Raw genomic sequence first — 13,949 nt, forward strand, 5'->3', positions numbered from 1 at the left:
GGCAAAACGTAGTTCTTAACTGACGCAGTGAACATTCTCCCTCTCGCGGTCCAAGATAATTCACAGCCGTGTAGAATCGAAGGTTGAAGAAGTTTTCGAAGTGCTTACGTTGTTAACGAAGTCATCTCGTCGTTGCAACAGATAAAATAGTTTCTCCTGTGCATTTGTCAGGGTTAAAGCCTTCCTCCTTCTCTCGGTTTGCTTGTACTTGCTTAGTTATCTTTTTTCTCATTCAACTTTAACGCCATAAAAGCGCAACCAAGCATAAGCAAACGACCTCAGAAGCCTTCTCTTGCTCTCTGTACATAGTTTATCACAGTTCAATATCAAAAGGATTATTCAGTGTAAAGAACAAAAAAATCAGTGATAGTTTGATGCTTGTTCTCAAAACAGGACACATTTGCTTCCTGAGTTGCGAAAAGGGTTATCGTGCCCAGCTTTTGGACTCACCAAAGGGTCCACATTCCCTTGTTGCTCGCAGTATTGTATAAGTTCGTTAGCACACTGTGATAGCTTCACTCTTTGGACTTTCAATTCGCGACGTAGCTGTTCCACAAAGGTACGCTGTGATTGCAAGTCCTTGCTGCTTTTTCCTGACGGGATTACTGCTGACATTTTGAATAGCTGACCCGTTCAGTGTGTCCGTAACCAGGCAAAATGCTGTGCTTTTATCAATTTAGCACACTTGAATTAGCTTACTTTACGCTGCAACGAAGACCATTGAACCGTCAAATCTGGCTTTGCGGGTCCGACCTTCCTATTGGCTACAGTGGCTAATTATAATAGCCATGATGTGTAAATACGCTGTCAATCATTATTGACAGGAAAGTCAAGGGTATTCATAAAGAATTGAAAAGCATGCAAAAATGTATTCACGCATTAAACGCTGTTTGTAGGACCGCACCAGCCTCAGGAGTTTTCTAATGGCCACAGTCCAAATCATGAAAGCTTGTGTTTGACCTTGATCCAATCAAACAAAAGTTCTCGGAGCTGTCTCTTCCACTAAGATAATTTTGTCTAGCAGCAGAGTATAAAACTGTACCTTTTTTGTCTCTTGATTCTGTGTATTGTCTGGTCCAAAGCTGGGGATTAAGAAACTAGTGGGGTGGAAAGAAGTGCTAGAAAGATCCACGGGAAAAAAGCAGGTGTTTTTTTTCGTTATAGAGGACTATACACAGTATGGTTCTAGTTGATTACCTGGACATCCCAATCAAATGTTCCATTTACCATACATGTGACGCCATCGACCCATTTTTTTTTAAAAAAATAATAATAACAAGAGAAGAAAACTCGATTTATCTTTCTTTTTCTTATGCATTTCAAAGTTTACATTCCGATAAACTCCTTGTAATTTGCGATCAGCCGTTCCTTTTGTGCCAAAAAAGAACGTCTAATCGCAGTTTAGAGGTGAAGAGACGAGATATCCAGTTATCAAATGTCATTGCTGCGGAAGGTTTTCGTGCACACTTCGAGTGATTAATCGAACACAAGTTTGTCTATTACCCGACCGAAGACAGAAATAAACCAAGCAGAACTTGGAGCGGAAAATCGCGGTTCACGCAGATCACGCTTTCTCCCGAATGCACCCACAATGCGGTTCACTCCCCCACTCGGCCATGTTTTGAGGAGGGAGAGTCAACAAAATGAATGGAGGAAGAAATGTTGGCCTTGTCTGGCTGCTAACTTGTCTTTTGCTCGGTAAGATAACAATATAACAAAACACGAATCAATACTTAAAGAATAGCTGACCGAGTCTCCTTTTGAATTATTCATAAGGTTGGAAATTAACGAGCTTTTCGCATGTAAGCTCGTATAATGGCAAGGAAATCGAATCGAATTTGTGAATTATGACGTTTCAACTGTTCCGTGTAACTGCAACTCCACTCTAACCTATCTGCGATGAATTGCATTTTCATTTTTTTAAACGGTTTTAGAAAAGCTTGAACCAAATTTTTATCAAAGGTTGTAATGTTATTTAACAAGCCTTTCAATTATACCTCCCAACTCAAAGACGTTTTCCGATTGGAGAAGAACGTGTCACATGATGTCATGGGTGAAAACTTACTAATTCCCGAGGGCAAACAGGCTCATTAATTATATTTCCCAGGGGAAACAACTACTAGGACTTGCACATGATCGTGCACCTTGAAAGCGTGGCAAATAAATTTGTGAGCCAGCCGTTGTCAAGCAAATAACTTTCTCGCAGTTTGTTCTATTTTTGAGTCGGGCGGTGTAACCCTCGTCCTCAGTGTTCCCCTCAGCTTAGCCTTGGGGAACATTGAGGGTCTAGGGAAGTCCAAACTCACTGTTTCCCTTGGAGCCAGTCATTAAGTGCTTATTGTCACCTGTCCAGGTCATGTCTCTGATATCTTTGCCCTTTTTTTAACATATTTGATATTCTTCCCAGGCAAACAGTGCTTGGCAGTCACTAAGCAATGGCTACCCGACACTAATTTTAATAACCCTGCTAACTGGAATAAGGGACGAGTACCTTGTGACGGCGATAATGTGCAACTTGCTAGGGTAAGTGCTGTAATATATGTAGATTTAGTTAAAAGGAGTTTGAGCCTGGAATCCAATAGAAAACCAGTTCCTGGTCAGTGGTCAACTTCAAACAAACAAACAAATCACGTGACCTCGATGAGCTCTAAACCTGAACCTGTGATATCGTATGTGATACTGGTCAGCAGATACCTTGATTTGACAGGTGTCAATTGACCATAACATGGAAGTCCAATATCAGGTATGTATGCTGTAAATCATGGTTGTATGTCTCTGTTGAACTGTTAGCTGGAGTATGGCCGCTATGTTGCACGACATTGTTTTTCAACGCAGGGCGCGCGCATCTGCGATACACGCTGCTAGCCATGCATGTTTACCTTGAAACAAGAGTGGCAAGGTTTTCTATTTCTATGCATGCTTGTGGTTCTGTTCCTATAGTTATGGGGCTCCGCTTGGCGGCCCTTTGAGCTGCCAGAGCTCAGCTAATATATATAATATTGAGCCCTGGGGATAGGAAATCAAGGGCCTGGGCACTTCCAATTCAACTAAAAACACCTGTTTGAATTCCTGAAAATTTCCTCTGTTAAATGGAACAGCATTTTCCTGAATTTCAAGACTTTTTCACAAATTTCTTACTTGGGAATTTTTGTTCCATTTGATTTTCCTCAGAGAATTTTATACTGAATGGTTGGCATTAAAGAAATTAAAAAAATTTTCAGCTTTTCCAGAAACTTTCTGGGAAGTTTTGGTACTATTTGTGCCACCCCCTACCCCACCCCACCCTCATTTGGAAAGTTCCGGAATTTTTGGTTTAATGGAAGGCGCCCTTAAAAAGGTCCTGGTGTATTAAATATGAGAATCACATAAGTCCATCATTAGTAATGATTAAATTGGTAGTTATGGTGGCTTAGGTGGGGTTTTATTGACTGTTTAAGATGATTTCCGCAGCACATTCGAGCAATAAATGGCAAAAATAAAGTTACCAAAAAAACCTCATAGCATGGTAATATTTTGAATAAAAGTAAGAAGAACTTATCGAGACTTAAATTCTCAAGCTGACCCTGTGAGAGAAAATTGAACTTGAAGTTATCCATATTTCAATCAAAATAGATGTTTCGCATTAGTTGAAAACACAATAACACATGCATTAATCATTTTCACGAGCTTTGACATTGACTTTCTTGAGAATGCTTGGGGATTTAATCGCGGGGTCACCTAGAGAAATGTTACAGTGCTGTGAGTAGATTTTTAGTAAATAATTTTTGCACTACCTTATTGCTCGAACTTTGAGTGGAATCCGTCTTAAAACACAACACCAAAACTCTTTTTTGTATTCGTCCATATAGTCAAACAAGCCATTGGCAGTGTCTTTAAGGAGAAGTCGCACTATTAAGTCTCTGGTAAATGTGATTAACAAACTGTCAGGAATATCATTTAATCAGAGAATGTCAACATGTTAAATATTCCAGTTTACCCACTGCACATATTAAATTTTCAGTGAAACTCAAGATAGAGCATTTGGATCATTTTATTTTGTTAATTTCTGTTACAGAGTTTGTCAATGAATGGAGAAGTCATCTTCTATGATGGTGCTGAGCTAAGCTTCAGTGACACAGATCAGGATTTAAATGCTTGCCAAGGTAAATAACCAATTCCTTAACAATTGAAAGTTTTCAGATGCAGCACAAAATACTTCAATCTTTAATATACAGGGATTTTAATTGCTAAGAGCTGCTTAACCAGCTCATTTCATCAGCAGAAAGAGAGCTTGCATTACAGGTTGAAATTTCTCTAGTCAAGAAAACAAAGACTGGGCCTGGGGGGATCTTGGAGGAAGGGGTTCGAAGGGTTTGGTCGAACCCTCTGAATTAAAAGATTGAGACATTATAACAAGCTGACTTGGCCTCAGAATGGGGGAAATCACATTCCCAAGGACCTCGATTTTAAAACCCGGACCCCCCACAGGGGACTAGCTTTGGTGGTCTGTATCTTGAACCCCCTTCTTTAAAAACCCATATCCACCTCAGTTAGCAGGGTTAATTTTGAAGTTGCACAGCCTAGAAAAGCCAGATTTGGCCTACTTAGTTGTTATTAGCTAAACATCCCTGGACTATTTGCTGTTGATTCATCCTTAAATTTCATTGGGGAAGTATCAAGCATTAATTGAATTTAGAAATGAATCAATCCCCCATTTGTAAATTAAATTAACTTATCAAATAGTAATTTTGTATTTCTGCAGATCCAGGAGACCTTCATTTTCTGGCATCTGTTCAAAACTGGTATAACCCGTACAACTGGCAGGAAGTCGCACTCAATAAACAGGCATTGACAGCGTCTTCTGTCTCTATCCTTCATGCAGATAATGTACCTTGTGTACATGACACTGTTGTTTTTCCACAGGTAAATCATACATGTAATTTAGTTATATTGTTATACTGGCCATGCTTGAGGTACAGTAGCTTCCTGCACAGACATTGGTATGGCTGCCATCATGCAAGAAGGATTGTACAACAAGTCCAAAGGGTCTCTGTATAGGCTGAGGCTAAAGGGCCAGATGTTCAAAAAATATATCATTGGTAAATCTCATCATTGTCTTATTATATTTCTACTTGTCTGTACTTTATATAAATTAAAATATTATTTCTGAGTGACCTCATGCTTTGTCTTATGTCATGTACATGTACTGATTAATCGTTAGAGAGATTTCACATTTATCTATTAGCTAATTAATAATGATGTCAATCTTTTAAAGGACAGCTCTTTTCTGGTAAAATCTGACCTACCTATCACAGTAGCATCTATTGAGCTTTTTGGGAAGGTATGTATGGGCTGCTTGGTCACTTTATACTAGATATGCACTTACATGTACATGTAGAGGGTATCATAAATAATAATCTATAAATTACGTCTTGGCATACAGTAATTAACTGTTACAAACTCTGAGAAAAGACAAAATGTTGTTCAGAAGATAGATCTATTAATACCACCTGCAGCCAAGGAAGTTTTTTTGGTTTCATCTCCACCCTGATCTCCCCCCCCCCCCCCCCCATCCCCCTGGATATTACAGTTTGATTCCATACTTTCCTTTAGAATTTTTGTCTTTTGAGATTTCCCCCCCCCCCCCCCCCCCATTGGAGTTTCCAGTGAGCTTCCATTTCCCTGAACTGGTCAATCAATCAAGCCTATGTTTATAACACAACTGTGATGATACACAATGGTGTTTATGGAAGTAATACTAAATTATATTTAAGAGTAAAATAATATGACAATGATGTATAAATCCAAATGAAAAGTGATAATTTTTCCCTTGACAGGTACAAAGTACAGCAAGTTTCAAAGATTTCTATTCCAGTGATTCAGGTAGCTTGCAGTTCAACTTTACTGGCGCAAAAGCTGACATCACAGCTACCGAGTGCGATGATCAGACTGGATGCCCATGCGGCTACTGGAAGGTACAAATTAGAAGAGAAATAGATCTCAAATGTGTTCACAGTTAAATGAGAAGGGAAGTGCCTTAGCGGAAGTTTGACCTATCACCATGCAGTACTTAGCACAAAATTCATGGGTTTGATCTTGGTTGCTGTGAAAGTGTAACTGTCTTTTTCACATGCTTTCTTTGTTACTGCTTTAATTGAAGCAAATTAGCTGTTCAGATCTCTTTCTCTTATTGAATATTTTAATTTATAATTGCATGTAAATTGATTGACTTCATTCATCATGAAATTAAAAGTAACTTTTACAGCATTAGCATACCACAAAATTAATTTACTCAACTAGACATAACAGTTCAGTGATCCTTAGACACCATTTTGTCACCTGTACGTACTAACTTAAGTTTAACAACAGTTTGCAGAGACTATCTGTAGCCACGTGACCTGTAAGAAGCCAGCATGCTCAGATCCTTTCAAATCTGAAGGAAGCTGTTGTCCCTTGTGTGGTTTGTTGTTTTTGTTTTCTTTTAAAAGTTAAATTGTAACTAAGTTGACCATGACCACAATTTTAGGACACCTACCCTTTCAGCAAGAATCAGACTAACTTACCACTTTGCATGAGCTGCATAATCTTGGGTTCATATTATTGTATTCTGTGCTAGAGCATTGAGAGTTTTAGCTTATTGCAGGGGGCCGGAATTTGTTGCTTGAGGGTGCCAATTTCACATGGAAAACCAACAACACCTAATCATACTTGTCAGTGAATGTAAAAGTGGCTTTTTTGCCTGAAGTGGAATCTTAAAATTAATATTAAGAGAATCTTCACAATTTGAACACTTTTCTTTTCTTTTGATAGGCAGTTTACTTAAACTGAGTCTAGGAAAAGACTTCAAAATGGATGATTACAGAGCTCTGCTCTTCAATGTCTCTCAGAACGTAAGTCAAATTTCTGTTCTACTCAAGAGTGATCACAATGCATTCTCCAGATCTCATAACAACATTAGTACACAATCAAACATACAGCTGATGACAGTATATTGAATGAAGTATGGAAGTTGCACTGTAGAATCAGTTCATGGAACTAACAATGAAAAACGTCTAGCAGCTAGACTCTAAATGGTTTAACTACAAAGAAATTTTATAATAAAGTGGCATGTTGGTAAAGGACAAATTTGGTAATTGCTAAGGACCTGACTACTGCAGAACATTTTCAGATTATTTGTATGTTGTTGTTGTGTTGTTGTTGTTGTTGTACTGCTTTTGCTCATTGTTGTCACAGGAGTATGAAGGAGTCACTGTTGTAACATCCAAGACACAGGCTGGTTTTGTCCAAATAGTGTTAACAGATCAGGAAAATGGTATTTAACATTGTCAGTAATATTCATAAATACTGGTATATCATGCATGCATGTTTTACTGCCACTATATCGGCATCAAATTTAGATTTAGAGATTGTTCTAACTTATAAAATACTCACACTATTAGTGGGTGACAAATGAAAGCTGTGTTTAGAAGGTAGGGAAGGCGGGTAACCTCTTGCAAATCTGTAAGTTCTGTAAGTAACTTATGAATCAACCCCAATACTGTAAAATAAATCAGTGAAAAAGAAACTCATCTTGTCAGAGAAGTTTTGTAACCCTCATCTTGTATCTAGAGTAGCCTCCATGTTTCACTTACGCTGGATTACTGGCTGCCGTTTGGTAAAATGAGCCTGATGTGTGCTTCTCTCCTCCCCTCTCCACCCTCAAAGTCATTCTTACTCAGAGAGGACCTTTAGGGACTGGACCTGAGAGAGCAGCACAAATCAAGTTTCACTTCTTCATCACAATTTAGTAAATTTGTTTTGTATTCCAAAATCAGTAACAATTCAAGGGGAAAATTGAGGATGATTCCTACTATCTTACGTACATGTATTACGTTTTCAAACTTGATTAGATACAGAAATTTTCTTTGTCAAATGTTGAACTTGTAACAAACTGAATACAGTTGTCAAAGAAAGCTGAAATTCCATGGTTACAGTACCTCATTGCTACCCATTTCACGGCCTGGCCCAGTTTGGCCGCATCCATACTGTCAAATCTTTTTTTTTTTACCAAAATTTCTTAAAGGAAATACACACACTCTTAAATTTGGAAGACATGTTTTGGATACTCCATATTTATCATCAGTTTCAGGATGTTTACAAAGGTGCTAGAATATTACAATACTAGAATAACATAGCTAATTACAAACAATATGTGTTTTGTTTTTTTAGGTAAAAAAGCACAGATAGCAGCTGAACACTTGAAGGAAGTGATGATCTCAGGTAATCTGGTTTGTTCACTACTTAATGTAAGTTGTCATTATTACAACATTAATTGTATACTACCAATCAACAACCCCAACTAGTCCTTATCCCAGGGGAACCCCCATATAAAGAAGACAGGGGAGCTCGTTGTATACTGTTGGGGGTTAAGATAATTGGTTTTTGGTACTTCTGAGGGTGTTCAGCCCCAAAAGTGCTCAGCGGGAGATTTTTTTATACCTTTTAGGGTATTGAGCTGAATAAAATATGACAGGAGATAATGTGTTGTATTAGAATTGATACCTCTTAGGGGTGAACAACATTTCAAGCCACGCCCACAGCACCAGATCTTGCTATCTCTTAGGGGTTCTTTTCAAAAATTATCTCTTACAAGCACCCCTGTCTTTTTTGTATGGGATTCCCCCTCCTGACTACATTTACTCTTGACCAATTTTTATACCAAGAAATAGGCTGCCTTTGGCCTAATGTCTTTTCTGTTTGCCCCATTTAACATCTACTTTATAAGACAGTTTGTTGGTAATGTATATCATTTCAACTCATACAAGGCCAGGCTTACTACTTCACAGAACTTTTTGTTCAATGTTTGTTAAGGTCTTGTTTTTCTGTTTACCCCTTTTAACATGTACGTTTCATTTTCTCTTTTTCAGAAAAAGCATTTAATGTTGTTGGTGCTGAGGTTCTTGAGCAGTCAGACTCCAAGGCAGTTGCTGGAAAGAAAACAGGTGTTGTACTGCGTCATCCATCTGTACCATGTGTTTGGTCTGAAGTTACATTGAATATAAGACAAAAGGAGAGTCCCTCCTGAAACCTAGCCAAGATAAACATATTTCATATACAGCCTATTGTATGTAAGTAGGTCTCTGTGATGCAGGGTAATTAATATTAATATTGAATAGGAATTATATGTTGCTAAACAATATTTCCTCCACTGTTCTTCAATTTATTGGACATGTTCTTTTTCCTCTTAAGACACTCACAAAGCCTAGAAGCAGTTGAAAAGACAGAATTTTGTAGTTATGTGGCCATAACCATGCTGAATTTGACAAGTGTCAAGATCACACAAACTTACATTCCCAGCACTTGAATCGCTCATAATCAGGACCCTCTGATGCTAAAAAGTGAAAAAATAACATTTTCTATGACTTGTGTAATTTTTTTTTAGGCCAGCGTCAGAACAGTTTGATAATCCCGTTGGCAGTAGGACTCACCCTTCTCTTCCTGTTTGTTGTTCTTGTGATATTCCTGATCTGTAGACGTACACAAAGGTAAGATTTTCATTCACATCGGAACAAACAAAAGGTTGTGATTGTTGAGTCATTGAGGCAAACTAAATGGGCAGGGGTTTTTGCAAGTTGTAGGTTGAAAAATAAATTTGTAAGTTTGAGTAAGTCTACTTAACACTTTGGTTGGCCTGAATAGCACACCAGTTAGCCTAAATTGAATAGGTCAGGGATGCTCGATGGAAAATTGAAATCAAACCCATAAAGAAGATCAATCTGGTAGTGGCCAGAGCTTTATTTGACACCTAAAAGATAGACCTTAGAAATAGACAAGACAGCATTTTTGTATTATTGCCTTGAAATCAGCTAGAGCAACCCAAAAGATGTCTTCATGGCTACAATTAGTGTCCTTTTGTCCTGAACACCCTGGAGTGGTACCAAAATTTTGCACTCCAAGGGGGAATAAGAAGCATCCCAATCCTTTTCACTTGGGAGTCTCCTCCCCCCCCCCTCTCACCAACCCCCCCCCCTCCTCACTGCCCTGCCATCTCCAGGCCTGAAAGTGTTATGTCAGTTTGGTGTTTATCCACTGATAATTTGCAATGCCAATAAATAAGTTAAAAATAATTTTTCTGTGCAAATAGTTTTGTCACTCTATAATGTGCAACTCTTTGTGTTCAAGATTGCGGAGTCTCTCATTTCCCCTTGTAATGGAGGATGATCTAGAGCTTGCTGAAATTGAGAACATGCAGGACATTGGCAAGGGAGATCAAGATTTAGGACAGAATAGGTTGGACATTGATGGTAATCGAGGACAGGTTAGTGATAAGTAAAAGTCAAAGATAATACTCCTGGACTGGGTTGTTTGAAAGCTGGTTAAGCCAAGTTGACTAACAACCACAGAAACCAGTTGAGGAAGTATTCTTCATAGTTCTTCATAGTACCTGAAAGCCAAGTTTCAATATTTTTTTTTCTCTCTTTCTCTTGTAGTTGACAATGGACAACCCATTGTATGAAAGTACAACAACTGTTGCAGAGTAGCAGATGACGACATTTTTAAGAAAATTTAGTGATCCTAGCTATAGCAAGTGATTTCACAAGCAGGATAGACTGTGGCATATAATTTTTTACCAGATGATTTTGTTATCACTGATTGAAAACAAATGTGTATTTATTTCAATGACTGAAGTATTGAGAAATCTTCTTTAATATGAAAGATGTTTAGAAGTGTATTTTGTAAAATTATGCATTAGATAATTAAATTATCTTAAAAGTAATAATAATAATAATAATCTATTATAATAAATTAAATAAATTATAATATTTAGAGAGGAAGCCACATCAGCCCTAGCTGGATTTTTGGTTTATTTGTTATGTTCAATGTAACCAACAGTACGGTCTGGTGCTTCTTTTATTAATTGTTGTAATAAATAACAATTTGAATGTTAGTTCTTATTTTACAATTTTTTTGGTTCACAAATTTAATGTTAATTTTTTTATTATCTTGAATTTCATTGCATCCACCTGCCTGTACATGTACAAACACAACCAGATTTCCTGTTTTTACCATTATTTAATACTCGCTCTTATGACATGAAAGATTAAAACACATTTTTATTTACACAATTGAACCCTGAAAATTCAAACTTATTTAATTCGAATGTCCCGTTATTTCGAACTCAAAACCATTTTCCTTGGATTTCCTCTTCAGTCATTTACTGTTGGCTATTGCGAACTCCCACCATTTCGAATTGAATTTTTTGAAACAGGTTATTTGCCAGCCTTGGTTGGTCTGCATTGGGAAAAACTGTGCCCTTGGTCTTGAGTACAGCCCAAGGCCATACAGTTTTTTCCCAATACGTACAGACCAAGGCTGGCAAATGACATATGTATCAGTGATGGTCAATCACCACTCAAAGAACTTGAGGCACAATGAAAGATGAAACTGTTATTTTTATTTCACACTCCAATCAAATTTTGAAACAACATTGATATGCATCAACGGTATTTGTAAACTGTGCTTTGGCATACATAGCATTACATCGGTGAAGTGACAGCAAAACTGAAGTGGACCATTCAACCCAGGGTAAAACACAGGAGCTTCTATCTCAGTCAGAGTCTTCATCCAACTCATCTATTCCTTTCTTGTGCTTTTTCATTGCCTCGCGGTGACGGCGAATAGCTTCTTCATGGTGTTCAATCTCCTTTTGGTGATGTTCTACCTGCTCTTTCAAGTGCTCTTTCATAGCCTTCAGCTGCTCTTGTTCCTGCATTTGACAAGAGATTTGTTAATACCAGAAGTTAAGGTAAAGTCTGCATACAAAGATTACAAATTGACTCATTTTGCTTTGGATGTGTGTTAATCATTTGAAGCCATTCTGTGTGACTAGAAATCATTTCTCAAACCCAAAAGACACACAGTAGAGATATGTAAATATCTCACTAACTTCATCTCAGTACAGGCTGTAAGTTACGGATCCTCATTTTTTTTCCCCTTCAATGGGAAAAACTTGGTCCATACTTTACAGTACAGACCTTGAACTCCATTAGTAAGAGGTTTGTAATGGTCTGGGTGGCCTAATGATTGACAGTTCACTTTCATGAACAATCTAACTGTCTCAGAATGGACTTCATCCACATTACATAGCCCCGTGCATAAATGACCAAAAAAATATCAATATGTTTAACACTAAATCTGGCACCACAAAATGGCAAGAAGCGTAAACATTTTAGCAAAAAATTACAAGTTAAACAAACCAACCTGCTTTCTAAAGAACTGTTCCTCATGAGCATGTTGCATCTTTCCAAATGCCCCTCCAGCACTCCTGAAATACATGTACATGTATCAACAAGCTTATCAGAGATAGCAAACTACGCTAGAGATTTGTGTAACTTCACTAGACACATCTTTCTTTGCTCAGTCAAATATTCTACCTCTTAAGATGCATTTGAGAGAGAAGTACTGGAGCAAAACATTCCACAGTAAATTATGACATTCAGCGTGTATCCCTACCCCTCCCCCAAGCATCCCTGTTGTGGATCTAAATGGTTACTACTTGTGCATGTAAAGAATACACAGTCACTAATCAAAGGACCAACATGTTCTTCCCTTATACTCATTTTAAACTAGGGAGGGGCTTGTTTATCTTTAAAACAAAGGGAGAGAACAAGCTTGATTATTGAGATGTGATCTTACCTGATGTCTCCACCACCTCCACCCCCCTAAAAAGAAAAAATGTACACAATTAAATGACAAATTAAATGCATTGAGAGTTTGCTTGTTGAACCCATACAACTCATGCTATCTGTTCAAAGGGCAGAAAACTATATCCAGTGCACAAATCTGGGTGTAAAAATGAATCGATATAAGAAATCTAAATCTGTTATTCTGAACTGATTTTTGTCATGTTTCCTAGGAACCATGAGTGTTTGTTTCCTATAGTTGCAGCAAATCAGTGTTTTTTGTTCACTTTCCTGGCTCACTTTGTTAGCATTCTCACTACTAATACTGCTACTTTTGAACAGCAAAAGTAAAACTTCTGCAACCCAGGGTAGCCTTCTTCTTTGATGCATAAACAATTCTTGCATGGGGGTCCTTTCCAGAAAATTTCCATACTCCTTCCACAAAAGGTTTTTTGGGGTTTTAACCCTTCCACTCCTCTAGAAATTCCAGATCAGCTTCATACTTCCCATTAAAAATATTGGTCTTTAAACCCCCTCCCTCTCAGAACTTACTGGAACTGCACATTTTCAAAACAGAGGAATAATTTGAAATTCTGGGGTAGAAAAGTGCATTGGGTGGTTCTTTAAAAGTAGATTGGTTCTCGCCCTCTGACCGACAGCAAGAGCAATATCTATTTATCAAAAACAACGTACCCAATGAAAACTTCTAACAATCACTTACGACAAACATTGACTAAAAGTTTGTATTATGTAAAGCAAACTATTTGAAAAACATTTGAAGAAAATTCTACTGCTTCTAACCGCCCCCATACCACATCCCCCGCGTTACGACTCCATCTATCGTTACCTAAGCTCTGAGTGTTACGTCAACGCTCAGTGACCAAAAAACAAGTTTTCCGTCTTCTGTACATTGTACAATGCAGTTGATGTGTTTCTGGACAATACTTGTTTTGTAACCACAGTGTAGAGTGGAATAAATATCCAACGTGCGTAAACGAAGCCAGATACGCTTCAACGAGAGAGAATGATATTTGTCACGAGTTTTGAGACTTAAAGGTAGCTTATATTTTAGTTGGCTCATTGCATGCGATCAAAAGTACTATTGTTTACAAACAAATAAGGAAATAAAAGGAACAGAAGTTTATTTGAGTAATACCTTTCCAGCTCCGCTTCCCTTTTCTCCAGCTGTCATTGTTCTTAACTGCAAAAACGGCGATGAAATCATCCGTCGAGAAACTGCAGACAAACGAAAGGACGCCATATTGAATCACGTTCAGTGGGAGATTGTCTGCGAAGGACTGGGTTACA

The 13,949-nt window shown here is 37.9% G+C and overlaps 2 protein-coding genes across 2 annotated transcripts; one reads left to right on the top strand and one right to left on the bottom strand.

Moving 5' to 3' along the window:
- Positions 1 to 1,589: 1,589 nt before the first annotated feature.
- Positions 1,590 to 10,906, top strand: LOC110043243 (protein amnionless-like). Its single transcript, XM_089271654.1, has 15 exons — positions 1,590 to 1,698; positions 2,408 to 2,523; positions 3,849 to 3,902; positions 4,055 to 4,142; positions 4,742 to 4,902; positions 5,255 to 5,320; positions 5,817 to 5,954; positions 6,349 to 6,439; positions 6,790 to 6,869; positions 7,213 to 7,291; positions 8,188 to 8,238; positions 8,886 to 8,960; positions 9,401 to 9,503; positions 10,141 to 10,276; positions 10,449 to 10,906. The coding sequence occupies exons 1-15, from the start codon at positions 1,644 to 1,646 to the stop codon at positions 10,497 to 10,499; spliced, it is 1,344 nt and encodes a 447-aa protein (XP_089127780.1). The 5' UTR covers positions 1,590 to 1,643; the 3' UTR covers positions 10,500 to 10,906.
- A 485-nt stretch (positions 10,907 to 11,391) lies between these two features.
- On the bottom strand, positions 11,392 to 13,949 carry LOC110043137 (uncharacterized). The gene is made up of 4 exons (XM_089271671.1): positions 13,798 to 13,949; positions 12,655 to 12,680; positions 12,220 to 12,283; positions 11,392 to 11,725 (listed from the first exon to the last, which is right to left on the bottom strand). Exons 1-4 carry the CDS (start codon positions 13,900 to 13,902, stop codon positions 11,567 to 11,569), a joined length of 354 nt encoding a protein of 117 aa, XP_089127797.1. The 5' UTR covers positions 13,903 to 13,949; the 3' UTR covers positions 11,392 to 11,566.

The sequence above is a fragment of the Orbicella faveolata genome, unplaced genomic scaffold, assembly GCF_042242905.1.
Source record: "Orbicella faveolata isolate gen_17 unplaced genomic scaffold, um_ofav_v1 contig_34, whole genome shotgun sequence".
NCBI classification, from domain to species: Eukaryota; Metazoa; Cnidaria; class Anthozoa; order Scleractinia; family Merulinidae; genus Orbicella; species Orbicella faveolata.

Excerpts from the sequence above, each read along its gene's own strand:
- LOC110043243 (XM_089271654.1), top strand. The coding sequence starts at position 1,644 with ATGAATGGAGGAAGAAATGTTGGCCTTGTCTGGCTGCTAACTTGTCTT. Across the intron at positions 1,699-2,407 it reads GCTAACTTGTCTTTTGCTCG|GCAAACAGTGCTTGGCAGTC; the intron begins GTAAGATAACAA and ends TATTCTTCCCAG. Across the intron at positions 10,277-10,448 it reads TTGATGGTAATCGAGGACAG|TTGACAATGGACAACCCATT; the intron begins GTTAGTGATAAG and ends TTTCTCTTGTAG.
- LOC110043137 (XM_089271671.1), bottom strand. The coding sequence starts at position 13,902 with ATGGCGTCCTTTCGTTTGTCTGCAGTTTCTCGACGGATGATTTCATCG. Across the intron at positions 12,284-12,654 it reads GGAGGTGGTGGAGACATCAG|GAGTGCTGGAGGGGCATTTG; the intron begins GTAAGATCACAT and ends CATGTATTTCAG. Across the intron at positions 11,726-12,219 it reads AACAGTTCTTTAGAAAGCAG|GAACAAGAGCAGCTGAAGGC; the intron begins GTTGGTTTGTTT and ends TGTCAAATGCAG.